Below are 26,530 nucleotides of genomic sequence, written 5' to 3' on the forward strand. Positions count from 1 at the left end.
TTCACTTGGGTTGCCAGGCGAGGGCGTGGGCACGCCTGGGGTGGGTAGGTAACAAAATTGTGACGCAACAATTTAGAGGTTTTTGAAACGGGTCCTTCTGCAGACACCAGCAGAACATCTATTTATTCCGAAAAAACACCAGTTTTTTGTTTTGTTTTGGGGATTTTTTTACTCTTGGACTGTCTCTAGAAGTAGGAGATAGCCATATGGTCGTACAGAAACATACAAAATGTGAATTTTGGATAATAGTGGCCCTTCAAAATTATTTGTGCAACAAGGTCCTCTAGTGGACAGTAAAGGAACAGGATGGACAACTCGGTATGAAACAGACCTGTTTGCCCTGTAAGGTACCTTGAGATCATGTTTGTTGTGAAGAGAAGAGACACTTATTAAGATAAAACTACAGAATATTTGCTTGAGTGTCTTGATGCTGACAGAGTCCCTGGAAATATTGTTCAAACACACTTCCAAACGCTTCTGTGTATGCAGCTGTAAGCTTTATTTAATGTTTAAACAAGAAACGACAAGTATCACAGTGATCTGACAAAAAAATAAAAAAGTAAAAGTGCTCCAAAAACACAATCAAACTTTTTTCTCTCCACAGTACAGACATCCAACAGAGTACTACTGTGATATTAGCTCACTCTAAAAGTGAAAAATCCAGGAAGGATGAGAGATGAGACAACAGCTCCCTCTAAAGGCTTCGCCTGGGTTACTGCATGATGAAACTGAATTAGCACATTCTCAACTAAACATACAACTCGTAAAGAACTTGGCGAAAGTCTGCATGGTATCTTGGACATCATTTAGTTATTAAAAGTTAGACAAAGAGAAAGTATAAATTCGAAACTTGTGTTGAGGTTTATTCTCTTTTTTTTTTAAGATAACATGATAGTAGGAAGGAGATTTTAGCAGGGAAGGATCATCAGAGTGAGATGTGCAGTGTTTAAACAGCTTAAAATTACACAAATACATAGAAATACAGTGTTTAATTGCTAAACCTATTTTTTATAGTTACAAATGAAAATAAATAAGTACATAGATTTTTTTTTTCTTACATCTGGAAGCTTTACCTGTGTTTTTATTGTCTGTTTCACAGCCTTTATGTGACATCAGAAACTTCCAAAAAAACAAACAAGAAAAAAATCTGGTGTTTATTATTTTAAGGTAAAAATTAAAAATGTGTTTATTTTTTATTGTAACAATTAGATTGTACATAAGATGTACATAATGCTGTAACAATGTCAGGAAATCAAGATTTTTTTTATTAAAACCAGAACAGCTGTTTTCTTTCAGCAACAATGTGTCAGAACTAGTTCAGTAATTAAATATGCTTATTTGCTGACTTGGCAAGAACTAAACAAAAATAGCTGCTTTTACGTTTAACATACGCTACATAAGGCAGCTAATTAGCTTAGCAACAGTATGCTGTTTGCTTTGTCAATTAAATATCAAACACTATGCTTAGTTTGAGATTCCAAATGATATCTAAAAATACATTTATATGTGGTAGATGATCAAAAAAGGCTTTTTTTTCCGATTTGCTGTAGAACATGTGTAAATCGCTGGCTGTAGTTAGTTTAGCTTAGCATTATCTTCTGACAAATGATTCAATGCTATGGTGAGTTTCTGGTTCAAAATGATACTGACAGAGTTCTATGTGTTAATGTGTCTGATGTTCAGAATAGGCAACATTTTGCTGTTGTGGGTAAAATACTCTGACTTCAGCTGCTAAGCTTAGCTTAGCTGTTTCCTTTTATCAAGTAAAAAAAAAAAATTACAATAGGATCTTTTTCTTCTTTTGTGATGACATTTTGTTTGTTTTTATTGAATGTGCCTAGTGTCCAGAAATGGCAAATATTTTCCATTTGAACTTTCTATTGAATTTTATTTCCTGCTAGCTAGCTTAGCTTAATATCTTATTTTATTGATTAAAGATGAGACATTAAGCTAAGTTTCTTGTATTATTAATTCAAAATAATATTTTTAGAGTTTTAAATGCTATGTTAAACTAAGCTAACTAGCCATGGGCAGCTTAAACTAGATATAGTTAGCTTAAACTAACAGCTTAGTTTAAGCTAACTATAGCTGCTAGTAAGCCACGTAGCAACTAAGATAATTTCCTCTAGCAAAACAGTGTGTTTCTTCAAAATCTCAAACTATTTCTTTTGAGTTCACTTTCAGGTTGTGAACAATGGTTTACAATGTGCTGACTTGAATCTTTATATCCCTTCCTTACATTCCCTAAATAGCTGCATCACTGCTCATTCCTTCACTTCATCTCCTACCCTTACTCAGGACCTGTTACTGTCGCCATGTTCCTCCCTCTGGCCTTGTTTTCCAGCTGCCGGCTAATAACATTATACTGTCTCTCCCACAGAAAACGTATGACCGTCATAGGAGCTGGCTACACCAAAACTGGACTTCCACCCTTATCTGCAGAAAGTGCTACGATACTGGAAAAAAATATTCCTAAATTGTCAGGCTCAACACAGCTGCTGAGGCCAAAACATCTTTAGAACAAACAGGATGTCTGTGAAACCAAACTGCTTGTGTGAGTACACTCACTTGGTGGTTTACCGGCATAAAGAACAACCTTAATAAGGTTTTGATTTATGGATATGTTCTTGTAATGTTAGAAGAAGAAAAAAAAGCATCTGTGAAAACAACTAGTTTTTTCTCCCTAAAACATGGAGTCTAAACAGAAAAAAACAGAAGGGTAAATATACTGTGTGTGTTTAATTTAATTTAATTTTTTTAGATTTGGCAGCACAATGTGCGCCAGTTTCCAGCATGAAAGTAAAGAAAATAGCTCTAGCAAGCTGGTCCCTTGAATTTGTAAGTCACATGGTTCCCTCTGGCAGTAAATGAGCCAAAACCGTTTCCTGTTTGATCTAAGCTCATTTTGGCCTAACCCTAACCCGTGCCTGATCCTATCTGCCACACCACAAAAACATAAAACCTAAAATTAAAAAAACCCTAAAATCCTCGGTTACGTTCTCGCCGTGATGCCCGACGCGCTCGTCTAGGAGCTGATGATCTGACCCGACCAGGTCTCGTGCTTGGTGCCTGGGTTCAGGTGGGTGATGACCACTTCCACAGCCTGGACTTTCTGGTTCTTGGGGGGGATCGGACACACCTTGTATGTGACCTCGTCTCCTTCCATAGGCACGTACTCCCCGTCAATGCTGTCCAGAGAGGAGAAATTACGATAAAATAAGAACCGCATGAAAGTCAAAGGCTCAGCTTGAATAGACCTTTTAACCTCAGGAAGGATCCCAAGCAGTGCTATTACAAATCAGAGTACATTCTCGCAAATTTAAGCAAACACTGCAATTTAAAAAAAAAAAATGGTTTTGCTGCCAGGATGAGGTGGTTTTTGAAATTGTTTTTTTTTTTTTGTTGTTGTTTTTTTTCACAAAACTGCAGTGGAAACACTTTTTTTTTAACATCACATGAGTCATGTGATCACCAACCGGATGTTGCCACTGGCGCAAACCATGAAGAAGACGACGAGAGGAAGTAGTTGGAGGATGATGGTGTGGCATGTTTAATGACTCATTGCGTGAACAAACTTATTGACGTGATTAATGGAAACACCACAACTGTAAAATTTTGTTTTTTCAACAATAGCTGAATAACGAAAAAGTTTTGAGCACAATGTTAATGCAGAAAAGGACAGAGCACTATCTTTCCCCAAAATCCATTGAAATCCATGAAAGTAAATAGGTGACAAAGATAGATTTCAATCTCTGAATTTTAAACTCTCTTGTTCCAGGATTGTGAAGCAACTGGAATGTTACCTCAAGGAAAATGGCAACCAGCGTTGAGAAACGAGGACACGACAGTTTGCCCCCCAAAACAACGGCCACCAGCTCTGGAAGAGTCAGCAGTGATTGCATAAAATGAAGGATGGTGTGCTTGGTGAGGAAGACTCACTCAGAAATGTGAACGAAGATGTCCTCTCCTCCATGAGAAGGACGGATGAATCCATGACCCTGAGATCTGGAAAAGTTTTTACACACACCCTTAAATACAGGACCTGATCTGGCTCGTACCGTCCTACAGAGAGAGAAAGACGTAGACATGGACAGGCTGATTTAATACAATTGTAGTTTGAAGCTCTTTCTTAAAAGACTCAAAAGAAAAACACGAAAGGCAAACTCTTGTATTGTGTTTTTACTCACGCTGAGTATGTGCGTGTGCGTTTTGTTGGCAGTGGGCTGGGTAGCTCTCCAGGCTGAGGTGGTTTCCTCTCCCTCTCCCAAACACGGCTGCCTTCCCTCAGGAAAGGAAAAGAAAGCTGCAGGGGAGCGCGGGGGGACGTCAAAGGCAGCTGGGGGTCTGTCGGCAATGATGGGTCGGTGCCTGACATCTTGGCTTGGCTTAGGGTTTCCGTGGCACACAAAGAAGAAAAGAGTGGAGGGTTATACCTCCTGCATGGCACAAGGGTTTCTGACGGGGAGAGGAAGCCCAGAGAGGAGCTCTTCAAGGTGGATGGATGAAGCTATGACACCCTGAAGCGGAGAAGGCAAAAATAAAGGGTGGAACATTTGTTGAAGAGTCAGGCAGTGTGACTGCATGCTAAAGGGTTCAATGAGACCGAGGTCAGGAATGCAGGGCATTCCTTCCTCTCTGCTCCAAATTCTGGAGGTAGTCTGACAAACACTGCTCTATGGAACAGAGAGTTCGGTCACTTTACATTGAGATGCCACCCCACAACATCATGCTGCCTCCACCGAAGGTTTGGCAACGACAAAACCAGTGACATCACAAACCATTATTAACAAGAAGTCATGTTGCGGCCCCTCATGTACATTTGTTCCGTCTCTGGGACCTAAAGGGTTTTGAAGGATGATGTTGACGTTGCCTGTAGCTTTATAAATGGCACCGAAAGAAATGAATGAAGGCGTTCTGTCCGTGTTGAACAAATATTGAATTAACATTAAGAGCCATCTTGTTTCGATCGGTTCGTCTCCTTTTACGGTGGAGGATGGTTGTTTACAGCGCAGGTAATTTCCAATAAGCTTCAAAGTGTTGAATTGGAACAGTACATACATACAGTACATACAAACGTTAGCAATTGGGTAACATTTAGAACCTCAAGGAAGCCTACAGGAAGCAATCATTTCTCAATAGCCGAGGGTCCAGACACTCTGAATGAAGCAAAGCATAGAACAAGGCATGTACAATGAATTTTTGATCAATTAGTACCTGGACAGGAAGGAAGGAATGAAATAAGATTTTTTTTTTTGCTTCATATTCTGACTTAGCTCTGAGTTATCAATCCACATTGGATTGGTAACTCGGGGAAATAAAATCAGTTATGAGGACTTTGAGCTTTGCTCATTCTTTTAAACACACTAGTATCATGTCCGAAGTTCTCAGCCCACAGTTTGAGACCAGAAAAGACACACTGCTGCTGTTATGAAATGATTCATCATCGTTTGGCATGAATCAGACATGTGGATAATAGCACATGAAAAGGCTTTATCACTTGGGACCATCACGAATCAAGTAAAAGTAGTACAACTTCCAGCAAAAAGAAATTCAAAAAAGGACATCCTGTTAGAACTTAACATTTTTTCCCCCGTCTTTTTTAGTTTTTATTTTCCCTAATCTGTCATCATAAAGTTTCCCCCCAAACCACCACTAAAGGGTTTTAAAGTTGTGCTTCCAGTAGAGGTGTGACTGCACATTTTGGCATCGATCCAATAACAAGTAAATACAGGGCCAATACTAATACCGATACTTTTTTGTAGTCAAAGTTTGACATATCATCAAACTTCTGACCTAGAGGTGTTTTTGTAGTTTTTCCTTTCAATTACGTAGTGCCACATTAACATGAGAAACAATAGAAAAAGGTTTGTGTGCATTTTTTTCTAAATAAAGTGCAAAAAATACATTTGAGAGCAAATCAAACCAAAGTCATCCTTGATGTAGAGTTGAGAGAAACAAAAAGTATTGATCTTACCATGCTATCATCAATCCGATACCGACTTGGTATCAATATTATTGATCATTTGGATTGATGCCTCTACTTGGTTTGTGGAAATAAAGCCAAGTCTGTCACAGCTTGTGGCAGCTAAAAAAACTCCCAATATGAAATATAATATGAAAACAATCCCCTTCAGGATCCTCTGATCAGACATTATTAGATAAAAAGTATTACTTCCACAACACTAACATTAATTACGGTTTATTCAAAGATGAGCTGCTCGTTGGATCGTTTCATAACAGCCATTCCTGAGCACAAATGAGCTCAGTCACCTACTTGACACAAACCAAATTATCCGGTGAATTGATCTGTATCATTAGTCGGCTCATTATTATGACAGTCTGTGGACACACTGATAACTGCAGGGCATCGTCGAACAAAGGTTCAGCGCTCACACCGAAACCTTGTTTGTAATGAAAACACAGCTGCGGGTGGAAGAGTCACCAGCTTCATCAGCGGCCGTATACAGGCAAGCTGAAAGCCTGAGAAAGACTGATGAGGTAAGTGTGTGTGCGTGCGCGTGCGTGTGTGTGTGTGAGAGAGAGTGATTCCCGAAGGCTCCAAGCAGCACACTTTGTGCCTCTTCCCATCAGTCTATATATAGTTCAGGGTGGTTGGATTGGGGCCATTACTGAGGTGGACTACAATGTCCAGGCAGGAGACCTGAAGTCTTACTCACACACTTTTTATTCCTTAGATTAGTAATTAAGTGTTTCAGCTTCATATCTGGGGCAGATTATGAGATAACTGAGTAAAATAACTGATGTTGTGTTTCATGAAAGATATGTTTGAGCAGAGGTTTTGCAGATTCTTGTTATCCCTTTTTACATTTAAATATTTTGGCTCATCAAACACAATTCGGTGTCTATAATGGCTATTGGGAGGGTCACTGTATGAGTAAAAACTCTTAAGTTTTGAGATTAATCTCATACACTTTCTAGAAAGAAAAAAAACCTTGGAAATTATTACTGAGCTCCAAAAGCCAACATGTTTAAAATTTTTGAAACTTAGAAAATTTTGAAAAAGTAAAACAAAAAAAGTGGACTTTTGAAACTCAGAAATGTAATTTTTTCTAGAAAAATATTGAGGTTTATCTAAAATTCCCTAAGTTGTTCAAGCAAATTTTTGACATTGTAAACTTTTTAGATTGAAAAATTAAAAATTAAAAAATTTATTCTTCCTTTTCTTTCTTCTATCTGCAATGGTCCTAATATATCAGAGGAAGAAAAACTGTTCTAAAGTGATAATTTTTAAGGGGAAAAAAAGTCATCCGAAGTATAAAACTAACTAAGCATATTTGCATTACCACAACATGCTTTTCTTCCTTTATTTTGTTTCCCCTAAACTTGATATTTATGCTTATTATCTATAATGTGTTTGAAACTAAAGTCAGACTTCTTTCGTTGCCATAAAAGTTTGGTCAATAAAGTGAGAAAAAAGTATTTATTCCAAATAAGACAATAACAATATATACAGCAATAGACATGTGATCAATAATAATATATTCATTAATTTTACTGACCTCTGATTCAGAACTGCACAGCATTCTGGGGGATGTAGGCAGAGGAAAGACTTTAGGCGCTCAACCTCTAACGGCCAGCCAAGCGAGGTGGGTGGCATCCAAATTCTTTAATAATTTTCTCCATATTTATTTTATAAAATAGTTAACAAAGTCTTTGTCAAGTTGGCTGTAGGGATGGATCAGATTTCTTTCTGCTCCTCTTGCTCCCATGTTCCGCCTCTTATGTGTGCATCTGTGCATTAGAATCAAAATGCCAAGAAATAAATATCAACAATCCTACAGCCATAAAAAAAAAATCTATAAACCATTTTAGCTGCAGTAAGGTAATGGCTTTGTGAGCTTTAACTTGAAATAAAAAAATGATTTTAGTGTTAATCTCAGCAACTCCAGTTGTTTTCTACAGAAACAGAAACATGGTGTTATTTTCTTGTGCTGTAAATTTCTCCTTACCGTTCACTTTTGTTCTTATTGTTCTTTTTTAATATATATTCTTAACCTTTGTGTGAATTTCTATGCTGCTATTTGTCTTTCACTTTGCTGCTGATGCACCTGGCTTTTCCCCACTGAGAGGCAGGAAAGAATATTTCTATGTTTTGTTTTGTTTTCTGCTCCAGTCCATGTAAATTACAGATGGCTGACGTTTGCAGGTGGTGCAGATGCAGTGATTAAGAGCATGTCTTGGAGTCACAGAGGAAAGGACGGATCTGAGGACTGCTGGAGGAAATCGGACAATAAATAATTCACAAACTTGACTGGCTGAGTTAGCCCACTTGTAAGACTGCCAGCAGGCCAGGAATTTGACTTTAACGAGTCTGCAGTGAATGTTTTACACCATTTACTAAAACATGTCAGGGGTTTCAGTTGTAGATTTTAGTACTGAAGGGAGAATAAAGGGCCCAAAAGCACCACCCAAGTGAAACCAGGACACAGTGGCCATCTGCATCAGCATGAGGGGCACGTCAACTCCTCTAAACACACACACACACACACACACACACTGTCTTTAAACTTTAAATTGGCCGTTTTAAGGGACAAGTGGCCTGTTTTGTGGTCTAATCTGACGGAGGCTGAGATTAGCAGGGACTAAATGATTTAATAGGCAACACAAGCCCTTCAGGCGGGCTGTTTCCAGAACATTCTCACACTGTGGAAGCGGAGGACAAGAAGGGAAGAGGATGCCTGTGGACAAAACCTCATTTCTGCCGTAAAAGGACGTACTCTGACGTGCCGCCTAGAAACAAATATCACTATTTGTATTGTCATGTCGGAATTTTAAGCAGGTGCCATGATGTTCAGACAAGTGACCGGTTGAAAGGATAAAGAACAAACAAACAGGGGGAAAAAAGACAGATGAACGATTACTCACCGTTAAAAACGTCGCGAGGACGTCAGAATGTTTCTTCTTCTTAAATAAGGCAATTATGTAAGTAGATCCGGCGAAAAGGTGCGGGAACATGAGCTGAATGAGTGAGGGGATTTTGGTATGGATGCGTCTCACACACACACACACACACACACACAGAGAGAGAAAGGCAGCGAATGAAAGAGGAGGCAGCAGAGACGGGGCGTGGGGAGGGGGGAGCTCCAAACAACAGCCGGCTTCACTATACCACAGTCAATTCTTTGTTGTCAGAATGGATGGAAACAGCGACTAATCTATCAGTCAGTGGAGCTTTAAGGACAACACTGCTTACAACATGACTGCTTCATGGGATCATATGTGACTTAATATTTTACTACTTTTTTTTAATTCACAGTTGTTTGGTACGACTTTAGATAGAGGAAAAACGTAGTACATTTCTGCCAAAGAATTCAGATATTTTGAGATTAGACTCAGAAATTTTCGTTGGAAACAGAAAAGGTTTCAAACGTGCATTGCTTATGTATATGCACGTTTTTCTCTTTTCCTACTCATTGCTTGTTTTCTTGTTTTTAATAACCTGTTTGAAATAAATGAAAATGAAAAGTCGAAAATTTTTTCTACATTTGGACATTTTTTGAATTTGAAAAGTCGAAAATGTTCGGCTTTTGAATCACTTCTTTCCTTGGCGTTACTTACATGGGTGTCAATTTAATTTTCATCTAGGACCATCAAGATCATAAATGTCATCAAAGAGCCAGTTGTGGCAAGATTATTGATAAGATAAACTGTTAAAAATAATATTAAACAGCTGCAGATGCATTCGATGAGTACTTCTTAAGCTTGAGTAATATCTCACACTGATGTGACCTCTGATTTTAATTATCCAAAATGCTCAAAGAAATTATACATGCAAGCTGGGAAATGTTGATTTATGATCCTGAATCCAGATTACCAAGATAATCATGGAGAATCATTTGAATTTAGTGGTTCCTGGTGAGACCTTCCTCCTGATACATTTCTACAATTTCAATATCAAGAAGTTCTTCAGACTGTGCAACTACATGCTGTGTACACTTTTGAATTTGCTGTGTAGGAAAAAAAAAAAGTCAGCAGGAACAATGTACTTTTTGTACTTTGCTTCGCTGAAGAAAACTTCTTACATTTTTTCAGATTAAATTGATTTTTAATACTGTTCAACAAACAGCCACAATACCAGCTGAAGAAATGATATCAGTGAATTTTTATTTTACAATCTGCTGAAATTTCTGTAATACAGAAAAGATCATCTGGGAGCAAAACAAACACTGAACTGCACACAGAGTCAGACACTTTATATGGAGTGGTTACAAGGAAGAGCCTTCATCTGATTGGCAGAATAAATCCAAAAATTAGATTTTTTTTTTCTGATTTGACTGACTGACCCCCAACTTTCCCCAAAGTTACAAGTTTTGCTGGGAATTATCCTTATATATAAACAAAAGCTCAGAACAAGAACAGTTTTATGAGTTTCTTAAAATTCTCATTGCTCAAAAAAAATCTGTTAAATTATTTCAGCGGGGCTAAAAATAAAAAAGAAAGAAAGCTGCACATAAAAAGACCACTGAAAAATACAAGATGTAAGGTTACCCTGTGAGTGAAATGACAAGGGCCTGGAGCTGCTGCAGAAAAATTATTATAAATACATAACAGCAGGGGAAAAAACATCATGCGCTTGACCTCATTAGAAGTGATCATGAGAGCAGTGGAAGCATCGGGGAAGAGTTGCAACAGTTTTACAGCATATTAAAGCAAATGAAGCGCTGCTGTGCTGTGTTGAAAGCCTACTCTAAGACATAAATATAAAAACGACCCCTACTGGTCTAACTCTGTTAGATATACAGCAATCTGACGTTCAGTACGAATCATGAGTCATCTTATGTTCCTTTCACATACAACAGGTCTGCCTGCTGCAGCTTCGATGCTCTGCAGTACCGCCTTTGGGCCACCGGAGGGGAGAAAAACGAGCATTAAGTGTGAGTTTATTTTAGGTCTGGTTTGTACCGAACCCGTAGCGGGACATTGAAGGACAAAAGAAAAACTAAACTTTCTCGAGCGCACCGGATGCTATCTCATGCACACCACTTAATGTCTCATTATCGCCAGATAATATGTGGGGCAGGTGAGATAGCATGTCGCTGTACCACATACTATCTCGTGAGAAGCAGATATTTGGTGCGCATGAGATGGAATGTGAATACTTGATAGCGTCACGAGCGCACCAGATATCTTGAGCGCAGGAGATGCTATCTGTTGCGCACGAGAAAGTATCTGGTCGCAGAGGAGAATTTTTTTTTCTTTTCTTTAATGTTCTGCTACAGTTCTATAGGTTTGCCAACAGGGTCCAGAAACAGAAGAAACCATTGTAAAGATGAGCCCAAAAGCAGCAGAGTGACTGTTCAGCTGACCGAGCTCAACATTGTGCTAACTTGTTTACACAACTGCAATAGCGACCAGGGGTCAGTGTTTACCATGTCCTGGGTCAGGTCACAGCTTATTGTGTCAAGAGTGTGTGTGGGTCTATAACCGGTACTCTCTGCTCGATGAACACACAGCAGCCTCACATCATTTCAAAAATATGCTTAATGTTGATGAATGAGGATTAAAAAATAAAAATTACAGGACCAAGTTCAACTGTTCCATCAAAATCATTAGCTTGACATTTAAAAGTATTCCTGCTTGGTTCGGTAATTGTACTTCAGTGAAAGCTGCAAGCTAATCCTGGTGATGAAACAGTTATTTGACATTCTGTTTCCTCCCAAGCTGTACCACCCTGTTTCCCTCCCTCCATGGCTCAGTGCTGCAGCTGCTTCATCCTGTTCAGGGCTGAGCCCGCCTGGAACCACTCGATCTGGGTCTCGTTGAAGCTGTGGTTGAGCTCCAGCGTCTCCTGGCTGCCGTCGCTGTGCGTCACAACCGCTGACAGGGGCTGAGAATGATGAGACGAGAGAAAAGACCCTCAGAGGAGATGTTTTTAAAGATGTATTTCTCAACAGCTAAAGTATATCAGATGTTAAATCTTACCTTTCCTGGTGCAAAGGATTTCAGTCCCTTGATGGAGATCTTGTCGTCGGGGCGGATTTTGTCGTAGTCGGATGGGTTGCTAAAGGTGAGGGGAAGCAGGCCCTGCTTCTTCAGGTTCGTTTCTGAGACATGGAGGACAAACTTTTCAGTTCAGATGAAAATCAACAAAACTAAATGACACAATTTTAATGTTCTTTACTTTATTCACTTCTGCTATTCTCCATTTATGTTATTTGTAATTACTGCTGCCACCAACTTCCTGTCTTCTTTTTCCATAAAGTCACCATTTGCTTTTGTGCTAGGCTCTCTCTTTCTTGGAAGGAATCATTGACAGAGATATTGCCCCTATTTTTTTTACTTGTCCATAGAAAGTAGCCCTGGTTCAGTGTTTCTTTGGGGAACCGTTTTCAGTTTTTTTTTTTGCAGGTTTTACTACTCAAATTTCAGACCACTATGAATTTAAGACCTATATCTCCACAGAAATGTATGAACTTTGTCCAGCCAACTGGGGAGAAATTTGAACTGCCGTGATATTCGCAAAAATGTTAGCTATACCTAGCTAGTTAGCAGTGAGTTCACGGTAGTCCTAACAGTCTCTAGTCACAGAACACAATGAAGATGTCTGAGTGTGACTTCAAACTTGCATAACGGAAAAGTCCCGCAACCCCGCCCCCCCAATAAAAACATGGGATATAAAAGAATAAATAGTAGATAAAATTTAAGACCTGTGAGTTACATATTAAAGGCAAACCTACTTTTTATAATTAAATTAAGACATTTTAAGGCCAGTTCTTCTGAAGGTGTCTTCCTGTTAAAACGGAGTGGTTCCGTTCAACTTCACTCCGTGCTTGATAACAAGAACAGATTGTTGTGACTTGATGGAGTTGACTGATGTTTATAAAGGCAACATTTTACCAATTGGCAAATACATTATCCAACTGTATTTGTGTTGTATTATATGTAATGTATTATATTTTATGTAGATTTCTATATTTTATGGAAACTGAACTCTTTTGTCTTGTAAAGGACACTTGTTAAAAAATTGGGCTATTTAAATAAACCTGACCCAGCCGGCTTCATGTTCATAAAGCTATTTGCAGCATGAACTGTGTGGCTTCACCATGGATTCGGGCAAAGCTCTTGACAATAATGGCTCTTCCACCCAGATGCCTGGGCTCCAGAGCTGCATGTTCTCTGCTGGAGCCCTCGCCGTAGTTATCATCTCCAACCACGACCCACGACACGCCGTTGGCCTGCAGAGGAGAAGCAATAAAAACAGAGGTTCACTGACTTTCAATTCGAGATTTAACAGCTTATTATCAAAGACAAATGCTTTTGAAACCAGTATAGAAATTTTCTAGGAATGGACTGTAATTTTTAAAATAAAATTTTAAAGATTATTACATAAAGGGGTGAATCATTTTGCAATTTTCGGCTGATTCCCATTTTGGCCATAACCATATTTTTTTTTGTTTAAAAGGTTGCTAAATGTAGCTAGAAATTTGCTAATGGGCTTGACACGTGGCGTGATGAACAACTCAAGGTGAACCCAACACATGGGACGCGATAGTGATAACAGCAATAGCAGTAGCAGCGTTAGCAATGGCAGCGGAAACAAAAGTTGAATTTTTTTCAACTTTTCCTGTGTACGCCTACGTGTTCTGGCTTTAAATTTTGCCATATGAGGTTCTATACGATATGAATAGTGAGGGAGTGATATTGCCTCCTGTGTGTCAAGAACCTTAAGTTGGAAAAAGTCGGGTAATTTGCTGTAAACTGGTGGGGGTCTCTCAGTCTCCCCTTTCTTATGTAAGTAATTATCGGTACAACAGTCACATCTTGAACTCTCACCTTGTAGTGTCGTGCCACATCAGGGACTCCTCCGTACTCTCCCGTCAGGTGGTTCTTGATCTTGTTGACGGCGTCGTTCTCGCTGTTGACAGCACCGATCAGCATGTTGTTGGAGATGTTATCCAGGTGGCCGCGGAACTTCAGCCAGGGTCCTGCGGCGCTGATGTGGTCCGTGGTGCATTTCCCCTTCACCTACAGAGAGACAGGTGAGAGTTATCCTCCGACGCCAGCAGCCGTGAGAGCGTTCCCATCTAACCTGGCGTGCGCCCACCTTGATGAGGACCACCATGTTTTCCAGGTCATTTCCGCTCCACTTGTCAAAAGGCTCCAGCAGCTGCAGCCGGTTACTCTGAGGACTGACGTCCACCTTGAGGCTGGCGCCATCGCTCGGAGGGTGCTGGTAGGTGTCCTGCCCTGGGTCGAAGTCCCTCGCTGGTAATTCGTCTCCGGTGGGGGGCACCAGCTTGAACTTCTCTCCCGTGGGGGTTGTGAGGTAATCTGTCTCTGGGTTGAAGTCTAGCGTCCCAGCGATGGCGAGGGCAGTGACTATCTGAGGGAGGGAGGCAGGAGGAAGGACGGTAGGTGCGGAATGTGAACCTGTGTGTGCTGGAAGGTGTGGACCGGTTTGGGTTTACCTCAGGAGAGGTGACAAACGCATGAGTTGCAGGGTTGGCGTCGTTCCTGGCGGTGAAGTTCCTGTTGAAGGATGTAACGATGGTGTTCTTCTCTCCCTTCTTCACATCCCGCCTGCACATAAACAAATATACAGAATATCAACACACAACCTTTGGTCAACCTGATTTATTACAACAGGAAGTGACAACACAACGAGACCCTTACTAAGATTTTATGTAGTAGACCAGAGGTCAGCAACCTCAACAATTTTAAGAGCCATGTTTGCCTTCAGTCCAGCTAAACAGCATTTGTTTAGCAACAGGACTCACTGAGTGTCTGTGATAAACCAACCCAAAGTAGCACAGAATTGGAAGGTACATGTCTAAAAGACCCGACAGTTGTTTTTTATATTGAGTGTTAAAAATCTTTATTTTTCATAAGCGTTCACCTGATGTCAGCTTAAAAATAATTACCTGTCCCACTGTCCAATGCAGGGTCCACATGCATTGGCAAGAACCACACCTCCAACATCGCTGAGGATCTTTGACTAAAAGATTAAAAAAATAAAAATAAAAATAAAAAAAAATAAAAACAGAACAGGGTTAATTTTACCACTTAAAAACGAGAAGTTATGTGCAGTCCATTTGTTTTTGCAATGAGCCAGCATTTACATATCCGTCTCTTTCGATGGTGGCACGGATCTGCTCGGAGCCGGGGGTGACGGTGAACTGAGCTTTGCACTTCAGGCCTTTGTCCAGAGCCTGTTTGGCCAGGGAGGCGGCTCGGCCCATGTCCTCGTAGCTGGAGTTGGTACAGCTGCCGATCAGACCTGCAAAGTGAAGCAGGGAAGAAATTCTCAACAAAAGTCAAGCCTGGATACACGAAGAGCAGCACATCTCCGTCTGTCCTCACCGACTTTGACCTCCAGCGGCCAGCCATTCTTCTTGGCCACGGCGCCGACCTCGGAGACGGGGTGCGCCAGGTCAGGGGTGAACGGCCCATTGATGTGAGGCCTGAGCTGGAAAGAAACAGCAAGAAAACACATAAGTTAGGAAGAAAAAAATCTAATGTGTGATGAATTGTTGGAACACTCCATCAGGTATAACAGGAAAAGGAAAGGACTGCAGGCGAGAAAGCATCATTTTATTATTAAACTGAACACTTGAGATGCCAGGCACTTCAGTCTGTAACTAAGTTTCATTATGCAGCAGAAATGTTTGTTTCAAAGTGGAAAATGGATGAAGTTTAAAACCAGAAGTTTGCGTTCAATATGGATTTCTTCTCCTGCCATTATTTAGCTAAATATCTGATGTATGCCTGTCGCAATAAGCAATAAATGAATTGGATAAAAAAAAATTAAACAGAACTCAATAGTTTCCATCTGCATGATTTATGTTTTCTTCTTTCTCTCTTTCTACCAAAAGCTGGATGATAAAATCCTTTTCTTGAATGACAGTTTTGTTCACAGAAACTTTATAATTCATTTATTTGTTGTTTCTTTTGTTTATTTATTTTGAATACTTAAAATGTCTTCCAGTTCCAGTGTTAAATGTTTATTAGAATTCAATTAATAAATCCCAGCTCAATTTAAGAATCAGGTTGACAGCAAAAACTATTGATTTTTTTCTACATATATATGGTAAATAAATAAATTCAGACAGTAAGGAGTTAAGACCTACCTCGTCCAAATTGAGTTCGATGATCTGGTCGTACTCACAGCCTTCATCTGGTACCAATAAGTCCTTGTACTGATCAGCCACAGCAGCGATCTCTGAGGGAAAACACACACATTTAATCACCGCTCTGCAGGTTCAGTGACGGATCACGCTCTCTCTCTTTTATTACAAATATATCAAAAAGACACAAACTGTAAACCCACCTCCTCGGCCGGTTTTCTCCAGGTAGGTTCTCATGCGGTGGTTGTATGGAAACACGGAGGTTGTTGCTCCAATTTCTGCTCCCATGTTGCAGATGGTGGCCATTCCTAAACAAGGCCAGCAGAAGATTCTGCAATTGTGCTTTCTGAGTCATAATGTTCATAGGTTTAAACGATTTCTTCATTGTGCTGACCAGTGCAGGAAATGGAGTCGACTCCTGGTCCATGGTACTCCACGATGGCTCCGGTGCCTCCCTTCACCGTCAGGATGCCCGCCACCTTCAGGATGACGTCTTTGGGAGACGTCCAGCCGGACAGTGTGCCGGTCAGTCGCACGCCGATCACCTGGAAGCGTGAAAACAGGGGAATGCATTAAAATAAAAATAGGTGGAAATTACAACTACCTGTAAGGAATCCATCCATCCATTTTCTTTACACCCTTATCCCCCAAGGGTCAGAAGGGGTGCTGGTGTCTATATCTAGCTGTCAATGGGCGAGAGGCGGGGTCACCCTGGACAGGTCGCCAGTCCATCGCAGGGAAACACAGAGACACACAGGACAAACAACCATGCACACACACTCACACCTAAGGAGAATTTAGACAGACCAATTAACCTGACAGTCATGTTTTTGGACTGTGGGAGGAAGCCGGAGTACCAAGAGAGAACCCAAGCATGCACAGGGAGAACATGCAGAAAGATCCTGAGTTGGGAATCGAACCTTCTTGCTGCAAGGCTACCTGTAAAGAATGAGAGAGAGAAAGAGAGAGAGAGATAGAGAGACAGAGAGAGAGAGAGAGAGAGGGAGGGAGGAATCGGCCCAACCTTGGGACATTTGAGCGCCCAGGGGATTCCAGTCATGACGTCTACAGCGTCGGCTCCGCCCACTCCGATGCAGATGGCGCCAAGCCCGCCGCCGTTTGGCGTGTGGGAATCTGTGCCGATAAGCATCACTCCTGGGTAGGCGTAGTTCTCCAGGATGATCTGTAGAGATGCAGATCATCTTGTTGGGGGAAATCAGGACTGCAACTAATGCTTATTTTAGCAATCGATTATTCTATAAATTATTCTGACAATCAATTAGTTGGATGAAAAAATTTTGAAATGCATCGAAAAATGCAAATAAACAGATTTTTTTATTTTTGTTAATAAGTAAATTAGTTTTCTATTGCCTGAAATGCAATAACTTAAAATTCCTTAAGTGAACACTGGATCATTTGTAGCAAAGAATGAATCTGCAGCTAAAACAATCCTTCTGACATCAACATGTGAGAGACCCCCCTCTGGATGTCTGACTCAACATCAACATTTTTTTTTTTTTGTTTGTTTTTTACAGAATTTCAACCTGTAAAATTCTGTAAATGTTACAGGTTAAAATTTGCAAGCTAAAACTATGCAACAAATTTATAAGTAAAGGGTTTTTCATCTTAAATACAAATTGTAAAGAACTGTGTTGTTTTTTCAGTAAAGGTTTTTTTGAGTCTGTATCGCCAAGTTAATGATTAATTGATGACTAAATTAATTGACAAACATTTCAATAATCGATTCATCATGATTAATCGTTTCAGTCCCTATGGAAATACAGAGCTACATCTGTAGTAGATCAGATTGGTCTCAAAGTTCCTGTTTCACTGTACCTGATGGATGATTCCAGAGCCAGGTTTCCAAAAGCCCACTCCGTATTTTGCTCCAGCGCTGGACAGGAAGTTGTAGACTTCCTGGTTCACTTCCTATGGGAACAAACAGACCTGTGGCTCAATTGAGGGTTACAAACTACAAGCAGGGCCGGATTTAAAAGGATGTGGGCCCCTTGAATGGAAACCATTTTGGTGCCTCGTTCACTAAAAAGTTCTTTGGCAAACATAAATTACAATATGTAGTCCTATACATAAACACAGTATGAACTAATGATGGCAGGTTTAATCCCTTGGCCAGCAGCTACATGTTGTTCCCCCCAGGCGGGGGATATGGACTTAAAGTTTTATCACAATATTTTGTGGAACTATTGTGATAAGAAACAAGAATTATTTGCTACTTCTTTTTTTAGGTAACTTTATGGCTCTCACTTAATGGCACAGCAATCACAAACAACAAACACAAATACTGCACTTGAAATGCATTGTAATGCTATTCTATAGGACACCAGTCACACAAAGAAGTATGATTTGCATCACTAAACTGCATGTAGTAACTGCATTTATTCATATTTTCAAATTAACTGATAATCCCAACAATACGGATAGTTTGGCACCTTAAACATCATTAACTGAAATTTCTTGTGACGACTATAAATGAAACTTCTTATCACAATAAGAAATTTATCACAATAATTGGTAAAAACAATACGATAAATGCCCATCCCTAGCATGAACACTGTTTATAATAATAAAAATCCCAAAATATCATTACATCTCACCTGATATGGGTCTATGACTTTTATATAAACTAAAATGTTTGCAAAACATGCATTTGTTACAATAAATAAATACATAATTAAAAGATAAAAGTTTGTGGGTATCCCCCACCCAAAAAAAAATGTTTTCACCCTGGGCTACTGCCTCTGTAAACCCTTTGTAAACTCTGGCCCAGTTCATAAGGCCTTGCAAAAGATATTACGGAGGTAGACTAACACAAATAATCCACTGTAGAACAAGCAGAACTTCCTGGTTCGATCGTCATGGTTTCACATCCTCCACTAGATGCTTCCTCACCTTTGCCCTGGCCAAATCCTTGACTCCGCCGATCTGGGCCTCGATCAAGTGATCGCAGTGGATGGTTGAGGGCACGGCCACCCTCGGCAGCCCGCTGCTGATGAATTGCAGCATGGCCATCTGGGCCGTGGCGTCCTGCATGGCCACGCGGTCGGGACGCAGCCGCAGGTAGGTGCGGCCGCGGTCGATCTCCTGGTGGTGGGGGTTGTCCAGGTGGCCATACACAATCTTCTCTGACAGAGTGAGAGGACGGTTGAGCCTGCAGACAGAGAAAACTTTGAGGATATTCCTGCCGGACTGAGGAGAGAAAATCCTGGTAGAATATACATCGACACAGATGAGGCAGAGCTGGAGGAAACCCAGAGCAATAGGCACTGACCTTTTTCGGACAATTTCGACGTTGCTATGGAGCTTGTCATAGTTGATGAAGGAAGTGGGCTCAAAGCGGCTCATGGCCACTTTGGCCTTGGCTCTGTAGGCGGCTGATACATGCAGGCGCCGTGCACCATGACCCAGGACCAGCTGGCGCAAACATCAAAAGATGAGTCCAAACACACAGCTGGAAATCTATTGAGGTCACCACTAACAAACGATTTCTTATTACAGCTCTCAACTTTAGCTGATATTACTAATATTAAGTATTGGCTGTTACTGATCCAATACAGAAAAACAGTGCAGAATTGACTAAAAAATATAGATATATTTTTTAAACATAGAAATAAATTTCCTTAATTACAAATTTATTTGATCACTTCAATACACCAACAGCTTGGTCAAACATGTAATAACCGCACAACTTTTATTTGTTTAGTCAGTGCTACTAGGACTTAACAGCCAATGAAAAAAAGAAAAAAAAAAGAAGAAACTGAAACTGACGAAAACAATAGGTTTTGGTTAAACATGTAAAAAATAAACTGTCGTGAACCTTCTTTCAAATGGTTCAGAAAGTGCAATTATAAATGCTAAATATAATGTAAAAGAAATAATAAAGCACGACGTCAGTCAGTGCACAAAGCATAAAGTTGGACTGAATAGATCTGTCCTTAGAATTGTTTTCAGTGTTGGGACCGATGCAGATATCGCTGCTTCTGTAACAAAAACCCAAGGAGTTGATATGACACCAGACCAATAACAAAAAGATTTCAATCCAGAAATGTCAGCTGACTGAAAAGCATGTCCAGTATATGCAGTCAGTATTTGGTTGGGCTCCTTTTGCATGATTACTGCGTCAGTGTGGCGTGGCATGGAGGCCGTCTGCCTGACTTTCAGGACTTTGGTGAAAATTCACAGTCCAGTTTTCTTCCTACTTGTGTTAGGAGAGGCTTCAGCACAAGAAATGTGACAGTCGTTCTCTATGTCCTGGATTTTATCGCCGGCATGATTTTTTTTTTTCTTTCACTCAACTTTTCATCAATAAGCTTGAACTCAGCCAGCTTCTTCAGCAATGACCTTTCATGTTACCAGCTGTCTGCTGAACAGGTTCCAGGTCAGCAATATTTCAAATGTTTGTGTAGCCCATAACATGTTTATAACATATTTATATTAGTCATAAGTTATATTGTATTTTGGAGTTTTCATTTAACATTGAGTGGGATCGTATTAATGTACTCATTTGCTGAGATTCAACTGTTTGTTGTTTCGTATGTCAAATTTAGGGAGGTATTACCTGATTGTGTTTTTTGATTTATGTGTTTATTTTGTTTTGTTATGTTTTGTTTTTTTGTTTTGGTCACCTAAGGATAATATTCAGTAGAAAATCAACTGCTTGCAGCACAGAAATCTGGAACCTTTTAAAGGCAAAATAAACAGAAGACATTCCGCTAACTTCAAATAAAGCAAAGAGATTTGAGATTTTTGAACACCATAGCTTCTGTGTTTAAAGGACCCACTGAGAGGTCTAACCTTGCTGTTAACCTTGCTAGTTGCGACCAAACCCGAGCGTTAGAACCAAAGCAACCGTAGCCGTTTGAAGGCTTTGGGTGTCTACGATAACATCTCATAATAACAGTGAATAACAGTGAATAACAGTGATTTGCGGAGTTGGTTAATTTTGAAGCAGCTGTCTGTCGTCAGCTAGATAACGTTCAGAGAGGCTCGGGACACGATGACCTGAGCAGCTTCTTCGCTTCCAGCCACACTTCTCTGACCTCCAGCGGGCTCACTAACGCCTCCTACCAGGTTTATCCGCTCGGAGACAACAGCTGACCCCGCTCTGCTGTCGGCTGAGGGGATTTAAGCTGAGTTTTGAGACTCTTACCTGGAGCCGGGCCACAGTCAGACAGTAGGTTGCCATTTTGTTCACTGACAAAGATGTGAGGGTCGAGTGTGACGTCACGCGATTGTAAAGTCTTTTCTCTTCTTTTGTGGTTATGATGAGTTGGCGCTTTCAATGTGCCGCCACCTACTGGAGAAAATCAATTACTACAAATTAGTAGTAGTGGACTTCATGAAGCGAAATCCTTAACTTAACTGTGTACAGGTGGGTAGAGAAGCCACATTTTGTACTCAAGTACGAGTAGCACTTCTACAACATATTTTTACTCAAGTAAAAGTAAAAAGAAGTAGCTTTCCAAGAAATTACTCAATTATTTGCTAAAATAAAATAATATCATATGATTTAATATTTTAAAATTATTTCATCACACATAAAACATAAAGTCATTAGCAAATTCTGATATTTGAAAGACAAATATAAATAAAAACTACAATAAATAAATTCAAGTTCAGGCAGAAGAAACACTTTTTCATATAAATGTTTTAGAAATCAAAATTTACATTTAGGTAGTGTGAATATTATAACTAGGTAACATACTTCCAAGGACAATATGTAGTATTTACAGTATTTTACTAATGGTAAAATAATGGTAAAACAGGCTCAGCAGATAGAAAATAACAAAAGAACTACAAAGTTGGTGTAGAAACAAGAGGACTGTATGAGTGTGAGTTTGCTCTCTTTTCATTAAAATTATTTGTATTGGATAGAGTATCCAAACATTTGAGTCAACTAAGACTTATAATATTACTTGAGTAATATTATTAAAGTAAAAAGTAAAAATCAAAAAGCAGAGTGCAGTAATCTACTCCTAAAAGTATTTTTCCCCAAAAAGTTATTTAAGTAAATGTGAGTAAATGTACCTAGGTCTTACCCTCATCTGATTATAACTGACACTACCATAGGTCAAACTTGTTTTTCATCAATAATAATATTATTCATACCCAGTTTCAACAAAATATTATTTCTGTACCTTCAGCTGCTTTCTATTGGGAAAACTTTTATTTGGCTAAATTTAATGTTCACAGATCTAAACTTTCATCATCTTCACCTTTTTTGTAGTTTTGCTTTTTGGAAATAAAATAATATTTATATGCTATTTCTAAAAGTTCAAACAAAAAAATCTGTAAATACATAGGAATGCTGTAGGTCAACAAATATATTTAATTTATCATCGTGTCCGCTTTTTATTTCATGCATTTATTGCAGAAGCCTGGTATTTATGTGGATATTTCTCTTACTTAACATCCATTTACGTGACTATTTAACTTCTTGTGTCATTTTATTATTTGGACAAATACTGATACACTGATTTAATTTCTAGCAATGATTTCCAAAGTTGTATTTCCTTATTGGAGCCGCCAGGTGGCGGTAATGTGGTAACAGAAACTCAGGACTCGGGTGAAAGGTTGTAGTTGAAACACACTAGCACCACTCGGTGTAAGTTAGCCTAAAATGGCCAAGCATCATCCAGATTTGATTTTTTGTCGAAAACAAGCCGGTGTCGGTAGGTCTGACTTAGTTTGTTTATAAATAACATACCAAGCAGTTTTACATCACCAGAGGCCTATCTCTATTACACTCTTAGCATAGCATTAGCCGCTAAGCTAATTGTTGGAGCATGGATTTCAATGAAAATGTTAGCTGTGATGTTAGCCTTTACGTTTCTTCGTGCATGTTTGTTCCCCTTACACACTATCAGTTACTTTTATTATGGTTTGTTTATCGAGCAAAAATAATCCAATTATGAAATGTGAGTTTTAATACATTTTATAGTTTGACTGACTAACCTCTTTGTTTCAATTCCGCAGCTATCGGGAGACTTTGCGAGAAATGTAAGTGTTGTCGTCTACATTTAGCTAACACACCAACAACTTTGTTTCAGGAATTGCAGCGAACATCTACTGTAGCTGGTTTTATTGCAGTACTACTTTGGTTTCTTAGTAAAATGTACAGATTAAACATGGAGTCACCTGTAAGTTACTGTTTAGCAGAATCATTTTGTTGGAGGGGAAACATAAGAACAGATTCAGATTAAGTGTGTTGAGTTAGTTGTATTTACCTAATTAAACAAAGGCCAAAAAACTCATTCACTGTTCAACATTGTAGCTTTATAAACTATATATCTTTAAAAAAATAAAATAATCTAGTTGTAGAATGACATGTAATGTAAAACTAATTTTGTGTGTTCTCCAACTACAATTTAAAAACTGACAAAAATTTGACCTGCCAGCACAGGTGGTTGAAACACATGGAGACATTTTGTTTGTAATTAGAGCAGAATTACAACAAACCAATTAAACTTTCATATTGGAATATATTTGATCCAATACAGAGCATTTATCTTTTAATAACCATTCTTTTTGCATTCTCCTTAATTGCATAGTATTTATTTGATGTCTTTTACTCAAAAGCAGTCTTGCCACGTCCACTGTAGAAATATCTTCCTTAAAATGACCATGAATGTCAAATTCGTACCTTACGTTTTACTTTTGGGCCTAACTGGAGTGAGAATTTTGAGAAAAATTGCCATTCTGACATGAGAAACGTCTAGGAACAACATGAAGTTTAAACTACAGCTAAAAGTTCCCCTTTCTGTCCCTTCCCTGGCCCTCAGTTCTTCACCTGGCTCCCTCTTTTCTTCAAGGTGATGGAAAGTGTGTGATCTGTGACTCTTACGTGAGGCCGTGCACGCTGGTGCGTATTTGTGACGAGTGTAACTACGGCTCCTACCAGGGCCGCTGCGTGATCTGCGGAGGGCCTGGTGTGTCTGACGCTTACTACTGCAAAGAGTGCACCATCCAGGAGAAAGACGTGAGTCTCATCTGCTGTGATTTGTCTACTGTGTGCTTCTCCAAACACTTCCTAATCTTTTTTTTTTATTTTTTTGATTCTGTGTGCAGAGAGATGGATGTCCTAAGATTGTGAACTTGGGCAGCTCTAAAACAGATCTGTTTTATGAAAGGAAGAAGTATGGCTTCAAGAAGAGGTGAAGAAACCGAAGTCTGGGCTTTTAGTTTTGCAGTTTTTCTAAAGCATCCACAAAAAGAAACATTGTTTTTCCTAAATAAAGCTTTTCTTTTCTATTTCTCTGCATTTTATTTATTTTTGCTTGAGTCTTTGTGCTTGTAGAAGTCCCAAAGAAGGACTGATTTTCAGACTGTTGAATACTTTCTTCAACATGCTATATGTTTAAAATCTTGACAGAAACATGAGTTATTTCAAAACCACAGGATTAATATATACAGACTATAGTAGAGACTAGGGATCCAGGATATATCAGCTTTCACATCGGTGGCAGCTGATGTTAGTCTTTTTGAACAACCAATGTTCATTTCCTTCTTGTGTACCTGAAGGGGGAGGGGCTTGATCATGTGACCATGATGGTGACCAGCACATGATTGTGGGGTGTTTAACTGAAGCAGAGAAGCAATGTCTGTTTTTTCAGTGTTGTATGGTTGGGAAAGACCTGTCCAGGGTGTACCCCACCTCTCGCCCAGAACGTTAACTGAAGATGGGCACCAGCACCCGTCCTGACCCCACTAAGGGACAAGGGTGTTAGAAAATGGATGGATGGGAAAGATGTATATCTGAATATTGGTTATCAGCAAAAATAAAATTGGATAACCATCTACTCAAATTGTCACATTGGCACATCCCTAATAAAGACATATTAATAGTAGTGGCTTTAAATTACATTGGTGAGATTGTACAAAGATTGTAATAATTTATTGGCAACCCTGCTAAAGACATGGTAAAAAAATATCAGTCTGTTAATATAATAACATTATTTCATGCTGGAAAATCAGTGCTACTTCTCTAGAAGTAATCTTAGAAGCTTTACCTTCCTTGTGTTACAATTCCAGTTTTAAACATTTCAGGTTAGATGAATTCATGATATGAATAATATGAGTAAAACTAGAATACTCTGGAACACAAACCATCTTCTGGAGTTGAGTCATTTGACATAGGATTTTTTCCCTCATAAATAAAATGTACCTAATTTTAAAGCTGGTTATTTATTCATACATGAGTGAATAAAAAATTTTACTGAATCTACACACTTCTTCTATATAATAAAACTTAATGTCTAAAATGGGAGTTGAAAGTAGAAAGTTTTCAGGATGTATATAAATATTTTTGTATCTCAAATAAAAGGTTTGATTTTAAAATAAAATCATTTTCACATGGTTTAAAAAAAATAGCAAAAGATCTCCCCAAACAAACTTTTTACAGATTTTCACAAAGGGGTGCTCCAACCTGTAGAGGGCGGTGTAGATTTTGTTTTCTTTACTTCAGCGCAAAATCATTCTGAAGATGTTTTTCTGTTAGTTAGAATGGGAGAAAGAAAAACAAAAAAACTCCAAACCTGTCAACAAGGCTTTAATTTTTCATACAATATATACAAGATGGCGTCACTCAAAATGCCATATGTTTAAAAAAGAAGAAAAAAAAAAGAAGTAACCAGCAAGTTAAGAATTTGACCTGTTATAAAGAAAAGGCAGATTTGGCCTCCATTACAGCACAAGGCAATCAAAAAAAAAAAAAAAAAAAGCCAAACACTTATTTTTTTACCCACAAAACCTGATTTGTAAAATATACTTCATTACATGACTGAAAATAATGAAACCTTTAGTTGAATAAATCTAGAATATTCCCCCAGTAATGACTTGTATGTCATAAACGTACAAATGCTGTTACATTTTTTTTAAGTTATTATATTCCTCACATTTCAAACCCCTCTTCAAATTAAAAGGACAAAGTATTGAACTGATCTGATCAAACCAGTAAAGAATGGAAGCACAAGAGCTAAATAAGAAATGCTCCTTTCCCTTTTATTGTCAGAGCTGGAAAGTTAGATAACCTGAGGGTAGGTCAGAACTGGTACTGTAAACTGGGAGACTGCAAGCTGCATTGAAATGGCTTTAGACAAAGAAGAGCGTTTAGATTAAGAGATTCTTTATCTGTGGAAAAGAGGCCCCATCACAGAATGTATCAGAGAACACCAGTGATACAGAACGGACGCTTTTAGCTTACATGCTGCAGCAAAAATACATTTGGAAATAGTTAGCTTGATGTATGACCTTATGTTGCTGTGTGTTAGAGGTTTTTTGCTCCAACTTGTATGAAACAACTGTAAATATGAACATTAAAATATCTGCAGTATAATACATACATATGGTTTTATTTCCCTAAAAGGGCTTCATATTTTTTCTGAGCCTTCCCACAGTCCTAAGAGGCATTGAATGGATCTCATGTGAGC

General features: G+C 39.1%; 3 protein-coding genes across 4 annotated transcripts; 1 reads left to right on the forward strand and 2 right to left on the reverse strand.

The window, feature by feature from the left end:
• Positions 1 to 478: 478 nt before the first annotated feature.
• On the reverse strand, positions 479 to 9,073 carry csdc2a (cold shock domain containing C2, RNA binding a). 2 transcript variants are annotated; one of them, XM_015016673.1, is made up of 5 exons: positions 8,887 to 9,073; positions 7,521 to 7,752; positions 4,188 to 4,517; positions 3,940 to 4,062; positions 479 to 3,188 (listed from the first exon to the last, which is right to left on the reverse strand). In XM_015016673.1, the coding sequence occupies exons 3-5, from the start codon at positions 4,373 to 4,375 to the stop codon at positions 3,026 to 3,028; spliced, it is 474 nt and encodes a 157-aa protein (XP_014872159.1). In that variant the 5' UTR covers positions 4,376 to 4,517; positions 7,521 to 7,752; positions 8,887 to 9,073; the 3' UTR covers positions 479 to 3,025. The 2 variants fall into 2 exon arrangements, with proteins under 2 accessions (XP_014872159.1, XP_014872157.1); XM_015016671.1 differs by lacking the exon at positions 7,521 to 7,752.
• Positions 9,074 to 11,217: 2,144 nt separating this feature from the next.
• Positions 11,218 to 21,360, reverse strand: LOC106935930 (aconitate hydratase, mitochondrial-like). The gene is made up of 17 exons (XM_015016662.1): positions 21,253 to 21,360; positions 19,375 to 19,517; positions 18,996 to 19,254; positions 17,922 to 18,014; positions 17,110 to 17,268; positions 16,480 to 16,630; positions 16,289 to 16,393; positions 16,089 to 16,180; positions 15,322 to 15,427; positions 15,081 to 15,238; positions 14,883 to 14,956; positions 14,430 to 14,541; positions 14,066 to 14,344; positions 13,795 to 13,986; positions 13,064 to 13,196; positions 11,944 to 12,065; positions 11,218 to 11,848 (listed from the first exon to the last, which is right to left on the reverse strand). Exons 1-17 carry the CDS (start codon positions 21,286 to 21,288, stop codon positions 11,714 to 11,716), a joined length of 2,349 nt encoding a protein of 782 aa, XP_014872148.1. The 5' UTR covers positions 21,289 to 21,360; the 3' UTR covers positions 11,218 to 11,713.
• A 1,275-nt stretch (positions 21,361 to 22,635) lies between these two features.
• Positions 22,636 to 24,353, forward strand: phf5a (PHD finger protein 5A). Its single transcript, XM_015016663.1, has 4 exons — positions 22,636 to 22,774; positions 23,079 to 23,102; positions 23,915 to 24,081; positions 24,171 to 24,353. Exons 1-4 carry the CDS (start codon positions 22,723 to 22,725, stop codon positions 24,258 to 24,260), a joined length of 333 nt encoding a protein of 110 aa, XP_014872149.1. The 5' UTR covers positions 22,636 to 22,722; the 3' UTR covers positions 24,261 to 24,353.
• The last annotated feature ends 2,177 nt before the right edge of the window (positions 24,354 to 26,530 follow it).

The sequence above is a fragment of the Poecilia latipinna genome, unplaced genomic scaffold (assembly GCF_001443285.1).
Source record: "Poecilia latipinna isolate Pla-1442-1.1 unplaced genomic scaffold, P_latipinna-1.0 Scaffold2046, whole genome shotgun sequence".
NCBI classification, from domain to species: domain Eukaryota; kingdom Metazoa; phylum Chordata; class Actinopteri; order Cyprinodontiformes; family Poeciliidae; genus Poecilia; species Poecilia latipinna.

Coding starts and splice junctions, on each gene's coding strand:
- csdc2a (XM_015016671.1), bottom strand. CDS start 4,375: ATGTCAGGCACCGACCCATCATTGCCGACAGACCCCCAGCTGCCTTTG. Junction 4,063..4,187: donor CGCACACGCACATACTCAGC/GTGAGTAAAAAC, acceptor CTCTCTCTGTAG/GACGGTACGAGCCAGATCAG. Junction 3,189..3,939: donor ATCTTCGTTCACATTTCTGA/GTGAGTCTTCCT, acceptor CTCTCTGGACAG/CATTGACGGGGAGTACGTGC.
- LOC106935930 (XM_015016662.1), bottom strand. CDS start 21,288: ATGGCAACCTACTGTCTGACTGTGGCCCGGCTCCAG. Junction 19,518..21,252: donor TGACTGTGGCCCGGCTCCAG/GTAAGAGTCTCA, acceptor TGTTTGCGCCAG/CTGGTCCTGGGTCATGGTGC. Junction 17,269..17,921: donor GCTCTGGAATCATCCATCAG/GTACAGTGAAAC, acceptor GCATCTCTACAG/ATCATCCTGGAGAACTACGC.
- phf5a (XM_015016663.1), top strand. CDS start 22,723: ATGGCCAAGCATCATCCAGATTTGATTTTTTGTCGAAAACAAGCCGGT. Junction 22,775..23,078: donor TCGAAAACAAGCCGGTGTCG/GTAGGTCTGACT, acceptor TCAATTCCGCAG/CTATCGGGAGACTTTGCGAG. Junction 23,103..23,914: donor CGGGAGACTTTGCGAGAAAT/GTAAGTGTTGTC, acceptor CTTTTCTTCAAG/GTGATGGAAAGTGTGTGATC.